Source organism: Rhizopus delemar, genomic scaffold, assembly GCF_000149305.1.
Source record: "Rhizopus delemar RA 99-880 supercont3.16 genomic scaffold, whole genome shotgun sequence".
Taxonomy (NCBI): Eukaryota; Fungi; Mucoromycota; class Mucoromycetes; order Mucorales; family Rhizopodaceae; genus Rhizopus; species Rhizopus delemar.
In genome coordinates, this window is record NW_027137842.1 from 293,183 (window position 1) to 313,072 (window position 19,890).

At 33.6% G+C, this 19,890-nt stretch overlaps 7 protein-coding genes across 7 annotated transcripts; 3 read left to right on the top strand and 4 right to left on the bottom strand.

The window, feature by feature from the left end:
• Nucleotides 1-289: 289 nt before the first annotated feature.
• RO3G_15393 (uncharacterized protein) lies at nucleotides 290-1,728 on the bottom strand (the record flags this gene model as incomplete). Its single annotated transcript, XM_067669977.1, has 3 exons — nucleotides 290-915; nucleotides 988-1,197; nucleotides 1,254-1,728. 3 exons carry the CDS (start codon nucleotides 1,726-1,728, stop codon nucleotides 290-292), a joined length of 1,311 nt encoding a protein of 436 aa, XP_067526078.1.
• Nucleotides 1,729-3,698: 1,970 nt separating this feature from the next.
• On the top strand, nucleotides 3,699-4,632 carry RO3G_15394 (uncharacterized protein; the record flags this gene model as incomplete). The annotated part of the gene is made up of 3 exons (XM_067669978.1): nucleotides 3,699-3,766; nucleotides 3,874-3,910; nucleotides 4,555-4,632. 3 exons carry the CDS (start codon nucleotides 3,699-3,701, stop codon nucleotides 4,630-4,632), a joined length of 183 nt encoding a protein of 60 aa, XP_067526079.1.
• A 3,096-nt stretch (nucleotides 4,633-7,728) lies between these two features.
• Nucleotides 7,729-10,052, top strand: RO3G_15395 (uncharacterized protein; the record flags this gene model as incomplete). Its single annotated transcript, XM_067669979.1, has 10 exons — nucleotides 7,729-7,824; nucleotides 7,889-8,081; nucleotides 8,149-8,253; nucleotides 8,307-8,446; nucleotides 8,503-8,664; nucleotides 8,729-8,860; nucleotides 8,921-9,669; nucleotides 9,726-9,809; nucleotides 9,858-9,934; nucleotides 9,985-10,052. 10 exons carry the CDS (start codon nucleotides 7,729-7,731, stop codon nucleotides 10,050-10,052), a joined length of 1,806 nt encoding a protein of 601 aa, XP_067526080.1.
• Nucleotides 10,053-10,553: 501 nt separating this feature from the next.
• RO3G_15396 (uncharacterized protein) lies at nucleotides 10,554-15,050 on the bottom strand (the record flags this gene model as incomplete). The annotated part of the gene is made up of 11 exons (XM_067669980.1): nucleotides 10,554-10,868; nucleotides 10,929-10,987; nucleotides 11,042-11,169; nucleotides 11,225-11,784; nucleotides 11,840-12,988; nucleotides 13,043-13,341; nucleotides 13,402-13,769; nucleotides 13,827-13,984; nucleotides 14,041-14,168; nucleotides 14,225-14,760; nucleotides 14,806-15,050. 11 exons carry the CDS (start codon nucleotides 15,048-15,050, stop codon nucleotides 10,554-10,556), a joined length of 3,945 nt encoding a protein of 1,314 aa, XP_067526081.1.
• Nucleotides 15,051-15,353: 303 nt separating this feature from the next.
• Nucleotides 15,354-15,644, top strand: RO3G_15397 (uncharacterized protein; the record flags this gene model as incomplete). The annotated part of the gene is made up of 2 exons (XM_067669981.1): nucleotides 15,354-15,388; nucleotides 15,443-15,644. 2 exons carry the CDS (start codon nucleotides 15,354-15,356, stop codon nucleotides 15,642-15,644), a joined length of 237 nt encoding a protein of 78 aa, XP_067526082.1.
• Nucleotides 15,645-16,659: 1,015 nt separating this feature from the next.
• Nucleotides 16,660-17,417, bottom strand: RO3G_15398 (uncharacterized protein; the record flags this gene model as incomplete). Its single annotated transcript, XM_067669982.1, has 3 exons — nucleotides 16,660-16,762; nucleotides 16,820-16,899; nucleotides 16,959-17,417. 3 exons carry the CDS (start codon nucleotides 17,415-17,417, stop codon nucleotides 16,660-16,662), a joined length of 642 nt encoding a protein of 213 aa, XP_067526083.1.
• Nucleotides 17,418-19,232: 1,815 nt separating this feature from the next.
• Nucleotides 19,233-19,455, bottom strand: RO3G_15399 (uncharacterized protein; the record flags this gene model as incomplete). The annotated part of the gene is made up of 2 exons (XM_067669983.1): nucleotides 19,233-19,362; nucleotides 19,394-19,455. The coding sequence occupies 2 exons, from the start codon at nucleotides 19,453-19,455 to the stop codon at nucleotides 19,233-19,235; spliced, it is 192 nt and encodes a 63-aa protein (XP_067526084.1).
• Nucleotides 19,456-19,890: the final 435 nt, after the last annotated feature.

The following is a 19,890-nucleotide window of genomic DNA, read 5'->3' on the forward strand; positions in this document are numbered from 1 at the left end:
AAACAAAAAATAGGCTTGTGGCGAAAAAGCAAAAAAATAAAAATAAGACCTTCTTTTTTCTTTTTCTTTTTCTTTTTTTCTTTTTCTTTTTTTAATTTAAACGGACTGTGGAAAAGTAAGAAAGTATATTAAATCATTTGCTCCCTCCCCTTTTTTTTTCCCTTTGAAATGAACAAGTCAACAATGGCTTTTTGGTTTGGCAGAAATAGTAAACATTAATAATAAAAATAAAGGAGCAAAAAGGGTATTCTTTATGTTGGGGAGAAGGGGTAAGTTCTTCTTTTGGTTTTTATTCATTTGCCTCAGGGTCATGAACAACATCATATCGTTTACCACGAATGCCCCAGATACCATAATTAGCAAGAATCGTTTGTCTAACATCCATCAAATTCACATCTCTCTTCAAACTACGATATTCATTCACTGTAGGCTTCAAAATCCAATCGAATTGGTAGTCTTGCTCGACAGCCTTAATATCGCTGTCCATATCAGATTCATCATAGCCTGTGATAAATATAGGGCACTTGGTCTCTAACAATTTTTCAATTGATGGCTTCCAACCTTCTTTAAATTGTCCAATACCAGGAGAGAACATGAAGAACAAGTCTGTGTAAGGATCGAATTTCTCAATCTTTTCGTGATAATCTTCGTACAAGGCATTGTCATACGTGAAAAACAGACGTTCATTGACAGAGGTTGTATGAGGTTCTTGGTTAGGAGCTAGGGCGTCAGGTCCAACAAAATGAATATGAAAAGGTGTTGAGGGGAAGAGATAGGCAAGTTGAAGCCAGATGTGAGAAGGCAAGGTGGCTTCAGCACGAGCTCCCAATAAGTAAATATTGACAGTCTCGGTACGTACTTGAGCTTGAGCATCATTGTTTAATTGATTAGTAGGGTACAAAACTGTTTTTAAAGCTATTATTTTTATAAAAAAAGTTCAATAGAAAAATTTAAGGCATTTTTTTTTTTTTTTTTTTTTTTTTTTACCTGCTATAGATCGCATGCCTTCAGCTGTGATCTGTTCTCCGTATTTATATGGAGTAGCTTGATGTAAGACAGAAGCAATAGTAATTGGATAAGTCAATAACTTTGATACATGGCGTATAGATCGATCAGAATCCATGGATGGAAAGCTACGGGTATAGAAAAACACATCCCAGTTTGCCATATTCACAGCTTCATCGAATCCTTGTGCACCTGAAAATAAAATGTTTAATGAACAGTTGATTCAACAAATCCTTTTGTCTTCTTACTTGGAAATTCAAATTCTTTCATAGATCTTCCGGAACGTAAATCATGATCGTCCTCATTGACTTGACGTAAAATAGAACATACTTCTTTATGAGCCTCTCTTCCTTGATGATGATGTTCCTCACAGCAGTGTGTTGGGTATCCACAATCTGGGCAATCATATGTTGGCTTGTTTTTGTGACCTTCACTTTCACAAACAGGACAAGTGCCGTATTTTTTAATCATCGAAGCCCTGTCTCTCATTTCGGGTAATGGTGACTTTGACAAGACGTGAAACAAATTGTCTTGCTCTAAAAGAACTTGACGCTTTTCTTCATTTGAACTGCGGAAAATGCCCTTGAAGGAAATGGGTCGAACAACCGATTGTGTCAAGCTTCGACGGAATTGTATAGGTAATCGAGCTCTTGTTAAGGAACATTGGCGAGCAGTGGTGCGTAAGAACAGATTACGTGAGGCTGATATCCAGGGTCTATTCATTCTTCTAATATTTTTTTATATGGTGACAAAAAAAAAAAGAAAAAAAAAAAAAAAGAAAGTGGCAGGGTCCAAGCTTAAAAGAAAGGTCACAAAACAGGAAAAATGGCAGGTCCCATCCTTTATTTGGAATTCATCTTTTTCAAACAGCGAATTCGATTCAATATTATATATATGAGCCATTGTGATACTGATAGGGTATATGAAGCGTCAGTCTCAGTCATCAAGACATAAACAAAATAAGAATAAAAGTGCTTACCTCCGAAAAGTAAAGCAATCATCGATTGCGGCCTAGTTCTGCTTCCTTTTCAGAAGAGAACGGCGATAGTTTTGTTTACAGTGTAGAATTGACTGTTGTTCAGAAAGGCTTAATGAAGCCGGGAGTATGACCATATCCATAAATGAAAGACCAGATAGCGAAAGAAGTAGACCAGATAGCGAGATAGTAGGAGTTTTTTCTTTTTCTTTTTACGCATGTTGTTTTTAAACTGAAAGGAAAAAAAAAAAAAAAAAAAAAAAAAACGATGAATAAACAAAGCAAGTTTTCCATTCACTCTTTTTAATGTCTTCTTTTCTTGGAACTCGACGCGTACCCCTGTTTTATCACTTTTTATCTTATCAGGTCAGTTATGATGCAAAAATTGATTGTTCTTTAACATTTGCTTGAAGCAATTTATGCAAAAAGAGGATAAGGTATAAATGTAACTCTCTCATCAAAGCTCAAAACTACGTCTGCCTCTTCTATATGCTTAGCAAAGAAGCAAAGAGATGCCTTTTTTTTTAGCTTTCTAGAAGGAACCTAAAATAAGATTTACCTTCTCAAGACTTTGAACATTTATCACACTTTTTTTTTTTAGTTTAATGTTGGACAACAAAAAAGCTTTATGTAGTGTACTTCATATCTCTTTCTATTCTTTAATATGGCCTTAGTATTCTTCTTTCTCAGCTCTTTCTTAGTTTCAACATTAACATCGTTGATACTGTTGGTACAAGATGAAGTTTTAGATTTTACTTGTATAGATAAATCATGCTTTATTTTCCCAAACAAAAACAGAACAAAGTAAAACGATACAAACTAGTAAATTTCGGCTATATCGTAATTGGTGAGATAGATCAAAAGGCTATTGTAAAAGAGGATGGCAAGATATATCTAATCAGCTCTCCCTTAGTCTCTTCTAACGATATATCGCCATTTGTATTCATTAAAAATCTGTGACTACACAGGAGAAGGAACGTGTTAAACACCTTAAGGTCATAACTGAAGTCGTAAAAAAAAAGTCTGGAAAATGCAACGCTTATATACGTTTACCTCTTCTCAATAAACTAGTTTAAGTACTTTGAACTCAACAAATGTTAGTCAGAATAAGTAGCCTTTGTTGATGGCTTCATTGACTTTGTCTTATCTCTTTAAATCATGTCAACCTTTTAGGCGTTTGAATCTGTCTTTGGGTAATTACTCTCCACTGTCAAAAGCTCGACTTTGATAAGTCAATATTAGGACCTGTTATGATGAGATCCGACAGGCAAATACTTTAGTTTTTTAACAAGTATTCTCATTTTTTGAAGTGATAGGATTCATCAATACTTGAAAAGAAATTCGAAAAGGAAATTGCTTTATAAAATTTTGTCGGAGGTAAAAAAAAAATCATGAGTCTCATTGAGTCCTACGGACCATTGTGATACTGCATAAAATACAGGATAGAAGTAAAAAGAACGCATCCATAATTACAGAAATAGAATAAAACCTACACAGTCTACATGGCTTTTTATTTGTTAGTTGCTATCGTAGTAACTTCTGTCCTCTTTTTTATATTAATGTTATAGGTACCACAAGATAAGTATACATTATTCTGGTGTCGTCATAAAACTAATTATGACTTTCAAAAATAAAAGTATGGACTTTAGCCTTTGTTCTTGAGATGTACAATAGTTTTAGAATTAATGTTAACAACTAATTCAATATAAATGCAAGCATGAGTTTCAATCATCCCATTTGTTTTCATTTTAGGAATTATAAAACAATCAAATTTGGAAAATTAAGGTAAAACAAATGATGCTTTACGGTCAATACTCTCATTGTAATTAATTATAAATCATACCATAAAAAAACAATTGGTTAGAATTTGGCAAGATATTCACTATTAATAGCCTATTGTTTCTATACAATCAGCCTTATCCATCCGTAGTAATTTTTTAAATAGTATACATCTATGTAAAAACGAACGATGATCTTTTGATTTTCAGACGTTACAAAAAAGGCAACCTATTTCAGCTATACTTCAGTTCAATCATATGTATGCAATCAGTAGTGATTTGGTCTAAGTCATACGTACCATAAACAGTCAATTGATAAAATATTTAAGTTGACTGTTTGATAACTCAACAAAAATTTTATTCTTCTATCAATACTTATTACTTGTTTTACCTTTTTAATGGAAAAGGCGGGATTTTGCAAAGAAGGCTTTTTTTATAACTTGATGTCGAGCTTCAACTTCATACTGATCATTATAAATTATGTATATCTAATGAAAAAAGTTTAATAAAGAGTATACAAGATTAGAACGTAAGAGCTCAAAAAATATTGGGTAAAATAAAATAAATATATAAAGCGTTGTTATTGATAAAATTATATTTTTGAGTTGTAATTAATAAAATCGAAGCATAAATATATAGATGAAATTTAAAATGTCAATAGGTCATTATAAAACGATAGCGAAATTTTACTCTAAATGTACAAGGCACATTCTAATTACATGTTGTAAAAAGAAAAGAAAAGAGAGGGCGAATCAATAACATGGAAAAGAGTTTAGTTAATCGTTCATATGTAAGTTCATTGTCTTTAATACGTTGCTGGCAGATTTCATCAGTGTTTCCTGTGGTTATCAACGTTTGACAGATTGCAAGTAATTCTCGAACAAGTTTTTTTTCTTTTTTGAAATTTCAATCATTGTAATACATTTCAAAATGTCACGAAAAGCCATAGATTCAGCATTTTGACTCTTTGGATGCATTTATTTTTACTTCGGAATCGTGGCTTTTTTCAAATGAATATACAATAAACAAAACACTATATACTACAGTAAGTACACTATCTAAAAAAAAAGCGAAAAATATTTCCAAAAACCTATTAATAATCATTCTATAATATTACTTAGCATTAGACACTTATATGGTGTATATCCTTGAATATCTCAAGACATAGAAATAACTAAAGATGAAGAATGTTTAATGGTGATATAAAAGAAGAAAAAAAAATACACTGCTTTTCAACATAGCTGAAATTTACGCATCTAACAAACGGTTCTTCCTTAAACGCCTCCGTAGCTCTTTGGAAATATTATTGATTATCAATCTGTTACATAACTTAGATATAAACTAGTGCTCTACGAATGTCATTCAAAATCAGAATTTACTTCTATAAGACTGCTATTAAAACATTTTTTGAGCTATAAACGAATAATAGCCAATTGTATAAATTTCATTTCCTATAAATGTTCATAAATCATTAAAAAAAAAAATAGAAACAATGCATGTCTTTAGGATAAAAATTTAAAATAACTTGTAAATGTATGCTCAGGACAAGTCAACATTCTAAAAGATAATTATGGCCTGCTACATCTATAATTCGAATAGTTTCTTAAAATTGTTACAGTCATAGGAAAAGCTTTTTGAGTGGTTTATTATTACGTAAAAAAGCTGCTACTAATATTGCTGAGAACATTCAAAGAATAAAGCGACAGATTATTAAGCCAATTTGAAGAATGCAAGATGTTTAGAGCACGCATCAATGTGTATATAATGAATATTCATATAAGAAGTGAGTTATGCAAAAATAAAAACCATTTAGTGGTTTACACATGTTCTAAGTATAAAATACAGGCATCTGAGGTACATACCAACATTATTTATATCAAAAAGCATGTTACTCATTTTATCTTTTTAGATAATTAACGAAAGAAAACCATCCAGTTCTTAAAAAGAAACGTGTAAATCTTAGCAAAAAAAAAAAAAAAAAAAAAAAAAAGTACAAACGATAAAAAGGCTAACACTAAAAATCATGAAAATCAGTGTACTCGGTTTTTAATTCTATTTTTCTGTCATGCTTTTATTTTTCTTTTTGTCTGAGTCCTTATTAGTTAAAACATATTAAATTTTTTATAAATTATATTGAAGAAGCTGCCTTTTGTTTAAAGAGATATGATAACAATAAATGTTAGATCTGTAAGAATGAAATGCAAACTTTTTTGTCCTTATTGTGTCTTTTTAATAGGAGAAATGGAGGTCTTTAAATTTTAAAGAAGTTTATGCAGATTGTCCTTCAATAAAAAGTTCCCCTTTTTTTCTAGTGGAATTATAACTTTATCGAAATAACTGATAACTTCTGCTTTTAGCTTGTCCTATTAGGTTACATAAAAAGCTTTGTCCTTTAATTCAAGTAAATAAAAATGAAGAAATATTGAACAAGGCAAAATATGAGTTTTAGGCTTATTGTTTACTAATGCAGACAATCATTACCCCCCCTTTTTTTTGGAAGTAATTGGTTTTTGTTTCTTTTAAAACAAAAAGAATAGAATACAAAAATGCAAAACTAAGTACTATTTTAGCTTTTTGAAATGAATCTTCTATAGAAAATACATACTATTCAATCTTCTTTGTCTAATATTATCTAATACTTGTGTTGTCTTCAAAAAACTTCTTTCAACAATAAAGTTTATTAGTAAAATCTCCACATAAGCGCATAATTCAATAGGAAAATTGTTTATTTTGATACATGTATTTTTTATTATAAATATTGAGATTGATGCATGGATATATTGATTAAAAATATATAAATTCAGGTTGCAAAAAAGATGCACAATTTATTTTAAAATAATGACAAAATGGTTAAGCATCACTTTTTATTATTTATGAAAAGAATACGGTTTAGTATTTGACAACTTGAAATTTAACAGAGAATCATTGTGTTGTATGAACAGTTATTTAGTTGAGGTGTCCCAATTCTAAAAATTCTGTTCTTTTATCGTATCAAACTACTCACCAACACATTTGTATAAGCTTGTTTCTCAATAAAGAAGGTATATTTGCTATTCAAAAGCAATAAATTGCTATTTATACACTTTTGATTTTATGATTAATAGTTATCAGCTACGTAGAGCAGGTCAACAATTATAAAAAGAGCTATATTTTTAGTAAATAGAAGGCTCCCTATGTTAAGTCCTGTTGTTTTCCTTTCATTTCTTTAGTTTACTCTCTTATTCAAAGCAACTTTCCATCTCAATAAACTCCGTTTATTCAAAGAAACTAATTGATTTCGTCATATTTTGATATTGTATTTTTATGGTGGAACCTAATACAGATAGTGGAGAATATATTTCATTATTATGTCAAGTGCTTTTACTCTAGAATGCTCAGGAATGCAAGCTCATTATATTATATTCCGAATAATTTCTTTCTTGAGACATTAAAAAGCTTTTTATAAACTCGACCCTTCGATTCCCCAGGTAACGTATTGATTAGTGCTAAAAATTGCTGTATATTATACATAGTCCTGACTGTAGTAATAAGGGCGTTGGGCTGTAATAACCTTTTAAAAATAATTTGGTTAAAATATCCAATTGATGTCGTGCTATGAAAGTTGTATGTACTTTTGATGTGCTTAATTATAAGAAATAAATCTCTTCAAGAAAGTTCAATCTTCAATCTGAGCATTACTTTAATATCCTTTGGATGCTCATGGGAGCTGTTATATATTTAACATTGGTCAAAGAAAATAAAAAAGATGTGAATAGAAAATCGCTAAACGTTATCTAAAATAATACAAGTCAGATGTACTGAGTCGTATCAGCATATATGACCTAATGCTGTAATGCATCAGCCTTAGATAGAATCATACATGCATGTAAACTTCATTCCAAAAATACATTGAATCTCCGCATAACTGATCCACTAAGATACGTTTTTTTTCTTTCCTTTGCTCCTTTTTTTAAATCTACGTGTTCTTTAATGTCTATTTGGAAGAGCAAAAGTAGAATAGTTCTTGCTGCTATTCTTGCTTTTCTTTTATTACAAACGTCTTTAGCAGATGAACATGACCATGTGGTAAAAAGAAGCTTCTAAAAAAAAATAAAAAAAAAAACTTTTCACCAATTGAATTGAACTATAGTATGACGAAGGAAACGAAGTGGTTGTTTGGATGAATACAGTTGGACCTTTGCACAACCGACAAGAAACTTATCCTTACTTTCAGCTCCCTTTTTGTTCAGGCCCATATAATATACAACATCACCATGAAACTTTAGGCGAAGCACTTCAAGGAATGGATTTAGTTAATTCAGGCATTCCAATAGAATTCAAAAGTATGCATACATTTGAAAAAAGAGAGAGTGAAAAAAAAATGACAAGAAAACTAATAGCATATTTTAGAAAATGTATCCAACAAAATGTATTGTGAAAAGATGTTAGCTTCAAAAGATATTGAGGTTCTTCGATATGCTGTAGATAACCAATATTGGTATACCATGTTTATTGGTAAGGAGAAAAACAAGAAACGTGAATAAATAACTCACCTGTTTTGAACTTAGATGATTTACCAGTGAGTGGAGTGATTGGAAAAGGGGCTGAAGAAGAGCAGCAAGCAAATAACAATGAAATAGATCCTCACTTCAAGCCTCTTTATCTGTATACACATAAGAGTTTTGTATTTGAATATAACGGCAATCAGGTATAAAAAAGAAAGAATGAATACAGCAAAAGAAAACTAAGACGGCCCCTTATTAGATTATATCGGTGAATCTGAAGCATGGAAATCCAATCGAATTAAAGTACAATCAAAAGTCAATGACGATTCCATTTACTTACTCAGTTGAGTGGGTTCCTACGTCAGTTGGTTTTGAAAACAGATTTGAAAGTCTATTAGAAGCTGATTTTTTTGAACACAAGGTAAACTATTTCCTACAAATAGGAAAAATGGTCAAGAGAGATTATATGCTGATTATGCAATTAGGTCCATTGGCTCTCCATATTCAGTTCTTTTATGATGGTTTTATTTTTGACTGGGCTTGTATCTGTCATCTTATTAAGAACTGTGAAAAGAGATTTCACAAGATATGATCGAGAAGAGGGTCTCGCTGACTTTGTAAGTAAATCTTTCTCGAAGACACTTTTATAATAAACCAACCTTTCTCTTTTTAAATAGGACAGAGATTTAGGAGATGAATATGGGTGGAAACAAGTCCATGGAGATGTCTTTCGACAACCACCACGACTAATGATAATGTCTGCCTTGATGGGCACAGGCTCACAGCTAGTCATCTTATCTGGCGTTTTGATCTTGTATACCATTTTGGGTGACCTTTACGCCGAACGAGCAACGATCCTAACAGCCGCCATCTTTTTGTATGCCTTAACATCTTTTGTGGCAGGATACACAAGTGCAAGGTATTATGTAAAATATGGAGGTAGAGATTGGGTCAAGACGTTTGTGATGACTGCTAGTTTATGGCCAGGTGCTGTTTCACTTATCTGTGGGTTTATCAATGCTTTAGCTATTTACTATTCCAGTTCTCGTGCCATATCATTTTACACACTCTTGTCTGTTATTGCTCTTTGGATCTTTTTATGTTTTCCTCTCACTCTGCTTGGTACCATTGTTGGTAGAAATTGGGGTAACCAGATTGATTTCCCTTGTCGCGTAAATCCAATTCCTCGACCCATCCCAGAAAAGGTTTGGTACGCAGAGCCATTAGCTATTGTTACCCTTGGCGGTATCTTGCCCTTTGGATCAATATTTATTGAAATCTATTTTATTTTTACTTCATTTTGGACTTACAAGATCTATTACGTTTATGGATTTATGCTGCTTGTTTTTATTCTCTTGCTTATCGTCTCTGCCTGCGTGTCTATTGTCAGTACTTACTTTTTGCTTAATTCTGAAGATCATCGATGGTAAAAAAAAAAAAAAAAAGCAAAATTTCGTTTTGATATAAATTTTGTTTCTTTAGGCATTGGGTTAGTTTCATGACATGTGCTTCAACAGCTGGTTACATTTATTTGTATTCATTTTATTATTTTATGACTAAAACAAAGTAAGAAAATATAGAATGCATAGGAAGAGTACTCATGTTTTATATTAGAATGACGGGTATGTTTCAAACAAGTTTTTACTTTGGTTATACGGCCATTTTATCGTTAGGCATGTTTTGCATGTTAGGTAAATAATAAAAAAGGCTTGAATGATTCAAAATCTAACCACCTTAATAGGCTTTGTTGGGCATGTAGCTGCTTCAAAGTTTGTACGTAAAATATATCAAAACGTCAAGATTGATTAAGATTGTAGAAAAAGAAAAAAGGATGTTTTAATTATAAATAAATATAGTAGTTGTACATGTATTATTTGTCGACGTGTTTTTCTTTTCTAATATTTTAGAATAATATAAAGAGCATGAACTACATACAAAATACGTTAATACAATGATATCATGGAATAACACGTTACTTACTGATACCAGGAATATAACCAAGACAGGTTAAACCAATATTGATCAGTAAATCGCAGGTACAACCTCTTTCCAAAAAGACGCCAAGAGGAGGAAGAACGACAGCTAAATTGTTATCAAGTCAATAAAAAGAGGAATGTTTGCATAAATTTTATACGCACCAAAGAAAATTTTAAAGATATCAGAACAAGTAAGAGCCATTATGTAATGTTTTGTTATAAAATAAAAGAGAATGATTTTAATTTTTTTGCCTTTTTATTCATTTTGCTAAAGCCATAAACGTCATTTCATTTTACTTTTAAACTCCAAGTAAACATCTAAAAATAGACTTTTTTATATGGTCAATGTCTGCCAAGCATTCATTCGCCAAGGTGCCGTCATGACGGACCTTTGTGCATATTTAAGAGCCAAATCACGATTTGTTTCTTGTTGAGCCAGTGCAGCAAGCTCATAAGCTTCGGATTGTACATTGGCATCGTGCTGTCTAGTAGAAATATGAAGTGAAGAAGATGTAATCCTTTCAACTGTTTCATTGTCTACTTGCTCTGATGTGATCAGTTGTTTAGAAAGACGCGACCAGGACTTTGCTAACCAAGGCGTTTGATGCACGGATTTTACTAAGCTTCGATTAGCATGAATAGAATCACCCTATTATTGTTTATTTTTCGGAGGTTAAATAGAATTTAATAAAAACAGTTATTGGCTTACCTGGATTTCATTCACTTTGGAGAAAAGCCAGGTAGTTGATTGGTTTTTATCTGCTGTAACTAAAAATAAATTAGTTTTTTACCACTTTCCATTTATCCTACACTCCTATTTACATGCAATATCTGCTGGTATCTTTGATAGTTCTTGTAAAGCAGCTAAAGTAAGTGTTTCGTCATCTTCCAATATGCCCATAACACATAGTGAGAATATAGCTGGCAAATAAGTTGGGTTCTCTGAAATACTGATTGAAAAAAGTTATTGCTAAGCAGGAAACAGGGGTTTTTTTTTCCTAATACCTTGAAAACAGTTGTTCTTTAGCAACCGATCTTTGTTCTTCTCCTCCTAAAGCCCATAATACTTTAGCAAGTAACACAATTACATCTTGACGTAATGTGATATCTTCCTGAGTTTCATTTAAAGCAGATTCAAAGAGGGCTAAAGACTCTGGCAGTTGATCCAAAAAGTAATGAGCAATGCCTGCATTTAACTGAGAATAGATTGTATGTCCCTGGTGATTTTCATAACTTGCGATACCTCCTTGGAAATCGCCTGTGGCAACTAGACAACGACTGAGGTTGGCATGAATCTTATCCAGTCGAGTTTGAGCTTCCTCTGGCGTAATAATATTTTGTTCTTGTTGTGTTTCGACTGCTAATATAGCGGATGCAAATGATTGAGCTGCTCTGTGATACTGACCTAATTTTTCCAGTAATAGGCCTAGTAAGTTTAGAGAAAGTGCATCGTATAATCGTTGCTCTGTTAGCTTCTCGAGAGCAAAGACAGGTGTGATCAAATTGGTTGGATTTGTTGATAACCTTTGGTAAGTTGTTTCGGCATATCCATAACTAGCATCCAGCTACAGAAAAAAATTAAATGACACATTTTTTAAATCCTGTTTGTTTTATGCTTACAGCAGATCCACTACTTGATTCAAAGGCATGCTCAAAGATGGCGGCTGCATCGTTACCCCATAAGGAAGTTACGTAAGCTTGTCCAACCCAGGCAGAAATCCATTCGGGGTCCAATGAATGTGCCATATCAAACGCCTGGTTAGCCAATTCATAATCTTTGAGTAATAAACAAAGAAACCCGTAGTTTGTCCAAGGTATCGCACTTCTGTTATTGTATTCCATGGCCTTAAGAAATGCGTGTTGTGCAAGCTTGGGCATATCAGTCACAGTCATCGCGATCACTCCTAATGTATTCCAATACATGTATTGCGCTGGCTCCATAGTCAAAGCCACCTTGACACATTGGATAGCCACAGCAGATTCATCATTTCCATTCAGACTCAAATAGTAATAAACCATACTCAAATCATGCCAAAAGGCTGGTGATATAGCAGCATGATTCTTGCATACCACAATCGCTTGCTTGTAAGCAAAAGACGCACAAGACATGATGACATCCAAGGCAGTCTTGTGTGGCAGTTCGAGACCCTGTATGTCCTCTAATGATAAGAATTCACCCATCCAATGGCTGGTAGTATCTTGTTCAAACTTAAGAGCGCTGTGAGGATCTACAGCAAGTTGCATAACTTGCTGAATACTCTCATACGCACACAAATGAATGTAACTAGGAATTTGTCGGAAAAAGCAGCATGCGTCACCCACAAGCTTCCAAAGCATTACCACAGATATATCTTGACGTAGACCAATAAGGCAAGTCTCGATCACTCGACTACATCCATCTGCTGCACGACCAAAAAATCCTAGTCTAAAATCCTCCTTGGCATGCTCTAGATATGTCTCGGCTAAACCTGATAGTGCAGGAATATAGTTGGATTTCCCTTGTTCTTCAGCAAGTGTTAACGTGAGTTTGAAACCTGCGATGGCTTCGTCTAATGAGCCAATTTTTTGTTGTACACAGGCTCTTTCATTGTTTGCGTGAATTGAGCTAGGGTTAAGGTGAATAGCTCGACCAAAGGCTTTCAAAGCAGCTACGAATCTTCCTGCTCTCGAATAAGCCTCTGCAAGACCTTCCCAACAACTGACATCATTTGTATCAGCACGAAGCGCTTTTTGGAAGCATGAAATCGATTCGTTATATGATTTATCGTTCTACACATATAAAATTAGAGAAAATGAATCGATAAAAACCGTGTTTCAACTTACCAAATTAAGGTAACCTAAACGTCTCCATGCCCAACCCGTCTTTGGACTTGCTTCAGAGACTTGACGAAAGATAGCTTCTGCTTCTTCCTGTTCACCGTCAGCAATGTGATAATTGGACAAGTAGAGTGCGGCATCTGTATCCAAAGGATTTAATACATAGGCCTTTTGATAACATTTTTTGGCTCGACCATGGTCACTCTTGATTTTTCGATAATAATGACCAAGGTAAGTAAATCCATAGGAAAAGTAAGGATCTAATTTGACAGCCTGCATGAAATATTTGAATGAACTACTGGCATCTTTGTACATGTATATAAATTAGTATAAAAAGAGCAAACCATGACTATATGTGCTTGTACCTTCCATTGCCCAATAAACACGACCTAATCGATAATAGTAATCTGGAATGTCTTTACCGGCAATTTCTAAAGCAGTTGAAATGAATCGAATGGCTTCTTCGTATTTTTGTTTTTCACAATAAATCCATCCCATTTCAACAACAGAAGTATGATTAGTTGTATCGAGTTGGTGTACTTTTTCAAAATAATCAAAGGCTTCATCTAATCGTTTCTCATCTAACAATATGAGTCCAATACCTTCCAAGGCACTCGTTTGTTCAGGATCGTTTTGAAGAATGGATTTATAGAGTGCTGTGGCGTCCATATGATATTTTCTGTCAATAAGTCGATAAAAGTGAGCCATGCATAGTTCCATGGATAATAATACACTAATGAAGTTAATGATGAATATAAAAGAAAAGAAAGCCTATTTTTTTTTCTTTTACTTATGAAGAGGAATACCCCATTCGGATTTGATTCTTTCAACTAAATCTTTGCCTTTGGTTGCATATTCCAACCCGGTTTCATATTCTTTCGAGTCATAATAGATCCAACTTAGACATTGATATCCAAATAGGCTGTATGGTTGTTCTTCCAACCCTTCCTATATAGCATGCGTTTTTAATAACATATGGCCTATCATATATACTTTATATTTACGCTAAAAAGATCAAAAGCTTGATCAACGTCTCCTTGTTTGTTCAGCTTGTACCCTCTTCCTAATTTTGCCAAACCACTATCAGGAAATCGTGATATCAGTTCTTCAAATAAATCCCAGTTATATTTTTCTAATAAAAAAATATCATAAATCAAAGTTTTTTTTTAGCTTTTGGTCGTAATTTACCTGGATTATCCACATTGGCAGCCTCAATCAACAATTCCAGTGGTAAAGGATCATTCACAGACATCAACTCCTTTGCTAGTTCCATAATTTCCTCATACAACTCTGCTTTATCTCTTATGCCCGTGATTCGCTTTACATAAAACTTAAGTAACTTCAGTTTCCACATTTGAATTTGCTCTGCTTCCTCTTCTGGTATCAATGCTAATACTTTTTCATACATTGTACCCAGCTTGGAAACACCAAAAACCTCCGCTTCAACTTCACTCAAGACCTGAGCAGGTGTGCCTACATTCATTCTGAATCGTCTCGATGCAACCTCATTTTCAATCTTTTGCTTCTGCTCTGCTTCCAGTTTTGTAATGATAGTTTTCCAAATGTCGATCTGTGGTGGTAAGTCGGGCTGATCTTTGATTAAGTCATAATAAGAACTACCAGGTAAAAAGTTCTTCAAGATCTCTAAATGCTGCTCAGGTTGAGTCGTCTTATAAATTGCAGCTAACTTTTTCAAGTAATCTGCCAACTTGGCTCCATCACCACTACAGTCTTTTCAGTTTTTGTCTTGCTTAACATACAAATTTTACCTTGCGACAACACGAGGCAAGATGTCTTGTATGGTCTTTGCTAATTCGGTTTGCTTGTTTCTTTTTTCATAAAAATTGACAAGTCCATGCCAAGCAAGCATAGTATCTGGGTTGATTTCTATAGCTCTTTTGTATGCTTCTTCTGCTTCCTGATCGTCTTCTAAACCAGTATAGGCTACTCCGAGAAAGACCCAACTAATTAAAAGATTATTAGCATTTACTTTCTTGCTTATTGTTGGTTTCATTTTACGCGTTATAATTCTCTCCTTCCCAAAGTAACACTCGTTTACAGGCTTTTACAGCATCACTAAAATTCTTGGCTCCAATGGCCTCTCTTGCAGCTTTTAGATCGGCCTTTGTATTCATGGAGAAAAAAAGAAAAGGATAAAAAAGGAGTTTAAACAGACTTTTTCTTTTTCTTATTAGTTTCAACAAGCAAAAGAACAAAAACAAAAATGAGACACTCGAGTTGTATTATACTTTTGCTGTGTACCTTGGTTGTGCTATGTAAAGCAGTGGTTGAAATAACAGACGAAAACTTTTCAAATATGGTCCAAAAAAATGATGAATGGTTGATTGACTTGTAAATAGAGAATTTACACTTTATTGTCAAGTATTAAAAGAATTCTATCTGTAGTTATGCAGACTGGTGTGGTTACTGTCAAAGGTTTGAATCTACTTTCTATGAAGCAGAACGACAGTTGCAATTGAGTAGTTACAAGCATGTTCAAGTAGGCGTCGTCAATGTCGATACCAATCCTGGACTGGCAGCAAGATTCTTCATCTCCCGGTTGCCTACTGTTATTCACGTCAAAAACCATGAAGGTAAAGGCAAATAGAAATATATTTTTCTCTCTTGGACTGATTATGGTATAAAGTACGTGTTTTGACATCGATCAAAACTGTAAATGACATTGTTGGATTCGTTACACTTGAAAACTGGCATCAAGTAGATCCCAAATCAGGCTTTTTGTCTCCTTTCAGTTTATTGTAAATATAAAAAGGGGTGATTTATCACAAGACTAATCTTTGTGTGTAGTGGAAAACTACTTGGATTTGTGGGCAAAACAGTGAAAATGGCATCCAACTATTCTTCTCCTTGGACATTAATAGGTGTTTTAACAGGTTTTCTTATTCTCGTTCTTTGTTTACCAATCATCATTGATAAATTAAACAAAAAGATTGATAAAGTAAAGGAGCAATAGACTTGAGAATATTTATTTTTATAAAATAGGATTATATTTTACAACACTTACCATTCTATGTCTATATCCTTATTAATGATATATAAAAAAGCCTCACATATAATCCATTCTCTCTCTCTTTCTCTCTCTCTCTTTCTGTCCTTCTTTTTTCCAATCAAATATAAACAAGTTTACAATAAAGTTCTACTGTGTCTCCACAAAGTTGTAAATAAAAACTGATAAATCCATTTATCCAAATAATTCGTCAATAAAAAAATAATAATAAGGCATGTCGACGCGTTAATTTTTATAAAAAGCAATGAAAAAAGGAAAGGAAAAATCAAAGTCATTCTTTTGTCGTATTGTCCATATCCATCTCTCTTTCTCTTTTAACGACGGTAAGGTTCAGGTGAATCGCGTCTGTATCCACGAGATTCCATTGGAGGGGGAGGAGGGGGAGGGGCATCTACATATTTCCAAGCGTTAAGATAGTGAATCTGTCTATACTTGATTTAAAACTTACAAGGATCGCTCATGCCTCTATCACGGTGATCATCCAAAGGTGGAGGTTGTGAACGTCTAGGAGGACGGTGTTGTTCTTTCTTTGAAAGCCCAATATCCCTTAAAAACACATTTTTTAAGCAATTTGTCCTTGTAACATTTTTTTTTCTTACCAATCAAGTCTTAAGCGACGACCTTCAACGCTAAAACCATCAAACTTTTCAAATGCATCTTCTGCATCTTGACGGTCTTCAAATTCAACAAAAGCAAAACTATATAAAAAAGCGACGTCTACTTTCTGATCCTTTTTTTTTTTTTTTCTTTTTTACCCTTTGTTTTTGTTAGTGACAGTATCCAATGGGACTGTGATTGATTTCAAGCGTCCATAACGCTCAAACATAGTAGCAACCTTTTTTTCGTCGTTTTTCAGTACCTTTCTATACACATAATACTTTTTGTTTTTCTTACATCACGTTCAATAAAATCATAAGGAAGATTTCCAGCATAAATTGTTGTAGAACTCTTTCTGTCTTGTTCTGATCCTCTATCTACAGGTCTTTTTCTTGACTTGGGAGGATATCTTCCTCTATCATAACGTTCATAACGGTCTCTGTGATCGTACCTGTGATCGTATCGATCATAACGATCTCTGTGATCATAGTCTCGATGGTAATAGTCTCGACGAGGATAGTCATATCTTTCTCTTTGAGGTCTATCCTCGCGAAAAGAACGTCTATCGTCATAGTAGCGACCACCTGAAGGAGAGCGACGGCGAGGAGAAAGAGAACGATCACGTCCAGGTGATCGACCTCGGCGACCAACAGATGAAGAAGATGAGGAAAGAGGAGCTCCATTGTTGGAAGGTGGTGGTGGAGGTGGGTATTCAACGTCCAATCTGTTACCTGAGGGAGGTGATAATTCACTCATTTATATGTATTTTTTGTCGGAAGAAAGAGAAAAAGAGGGAGTTCGGAAAAAATGTTGCTCAAAAATATTGAAAAAGCCACAATCAATGCAGTTTTATTCGCTCATAGGATGATGACGCAATCTACTTTTTAATTAATTATTGGTAAACTGGGTTGAAAAATTGAAAAAGCAAAAACAAAAAAAAAATAGAAGAAACGTTAAACTGGCAAGAAAAGAGGCCCAAATCGAATGGATATGAAACAAAATACAAAAAGGATAGGTACGTCTTTGATTGAGTTATTTATCACACTCACATCTCAGTGAGAGTGATCAATGTATGTATAAATTTGAAAATAATAAAAAAAAAAAAAATTGAGTACAAATTCAAAAGCTACTATTTTGTCCGTTACTTACACTTAATGCATCCAAATGTTGAGCAGTGATAATTAGAAAGGAGAAGCTAATGGGCTCTGCAGCGGCGTGTTGGATGTTCATTTTGTAAGTCGTCAGGATGCTCTCGAGGTCTTTTTGATCTTCTTGGTTGTTGAGAAACATCACATCTAAACCTTTCAGAAATCTGGTCATTCCCACAAAGTGAGCTAATAATATGCAACGTGTCATTGATACCCAGTAACTGAGCCTAGGCATTATTGAACTGCCTTCGCGATGTCGAGGACTTCCTTTTCTCAGAGAAATACCGAGTCAATCTTTCAGCAAAACCAATGTTTATCATGATCAAAAGATACTATTCTCAACAATCAAGTAAAATGCCACAAGAAAAAGGCGAGGTTGAACTCATCCATTTAGGAGACCAAGGCGGCTTGTAGCTTGTTTTTGTTAATGGTATCCTTGGCAAACGTCGCCAAACACAAGTGGTCATGGCATAAGCCATGGTCATTGGCTGTGGAGCGCGCCAACTTGACTTCGCCAAACCCAAGCCTTGGTCTAAATTCATGCTGGTGTATCTTGGAAATGGTGATATCAAGACGAATTTTTCCACTTTCGTCATTTGTGACATTCGGCTATCGCAATGAGCCCTTTTTGTCTGGATTGTAAAGCTCGCAGACATGTGGCTCCTATTATGCTTTATAAATGAAAGAAAAAGAAAACAATATAACTCAAAACATGAATTACATGTGGTTGATTATGCTCTATTTTTTTAAGCTTTTACTTGTTGAATTAGAAGTATGTTTTCATATGTAAGCAATCACGGGTATTTCTCTTGTTCTATTCCGTTACCATAATTTTTTTTATCAGTCCTAGGAATATGTTGTGTGCGTTTTTTCTTTGTTTTAGTATTTTTATAACCTCATCAATTGCTGTAATGAATTTATCTTATGGATTTTCAAGACTTGTTATATCTGTCTTTTTCGTCATTGTTGCCTTCTTCAGCATTTAGTTTTCGTGCTTCCACATAGTTTTGTTCATTGTTGAGCTATACTAGTACTGAGCGTACAATGTGTATTAAAACAACTAATGAAGAATGCTTCTGATGTTACTTGTTTTGTAACTTTGATCACATTCACTTTAAATTTATCATGTATTTCTCACAAAAAGACTACACTCTTATTTGAAGGTTTTCTCCATTGATAACAATCAAATTTATAATTTAACACATTGCTGTTGACAAAAGTTATATAATATAGGAGATTTAGATAGAAAAAGGACTTGAAAATGTAAACAATACCTTTCTACACCTTATCTTGCTAGGGTATAATTCAATTTATGTTCTTGATGAAATATATTCAAATCGTTTACTAAAAATCTGTACTAGACGGTCGACGCATTTGTTTAGTGTCGGTTGATTATGTCAAATTCCAACCTAAATACTTCTTTCTATACTGCTAATTTTTCGAGGCTGATAAGAATACGATTGATGTTTGAACTTGTCATATTAAAGACGATTTCTTTGGAAATACGACAAAGATATAGAGTAAGGGGTCTCTGTGCTCCAACCTTCCAAATTCTTTCGAAAATTGAAGAGATAAAGCTTTTACTCATTCTTTCTGATAAAAGCTATCAAAAAGGCTTTTGAATAGTCTTTAAGAATTAAAGGCATACTTATAGTAGTATACTAACAGATTTAATGGTTCAAGACTAGTCAGTAGTTGAATTATTTAACAGAGAAGTAAAAGGTCAAACACAAAACTGAAACAACCCATTTTTACACTTCTTGTATACGAAATTTTTCTCCTGATGAAAATTATAAATTGTTCTCGTTGCTATTATCCACAAATGCTTTTCCGAAAAAAAAAAAGACAACTACAAGTGTTACAAACTGATAGCAATCTACAAGTATTGCACAGCCTTTGACTGCGGCATGCTGTGTAACACTTTACTAGAGTTTGATTGAAGCTACACTTGACTACATATGATACGATTTTCGATACGTTAAGGGTTACCGTAAACATAGTATTCCTTTATATCCTCCTAATAAACTGGTTGAAATCAAGCTGATCCATATAAACATTCCAATGTGCGTTATTATTTTATT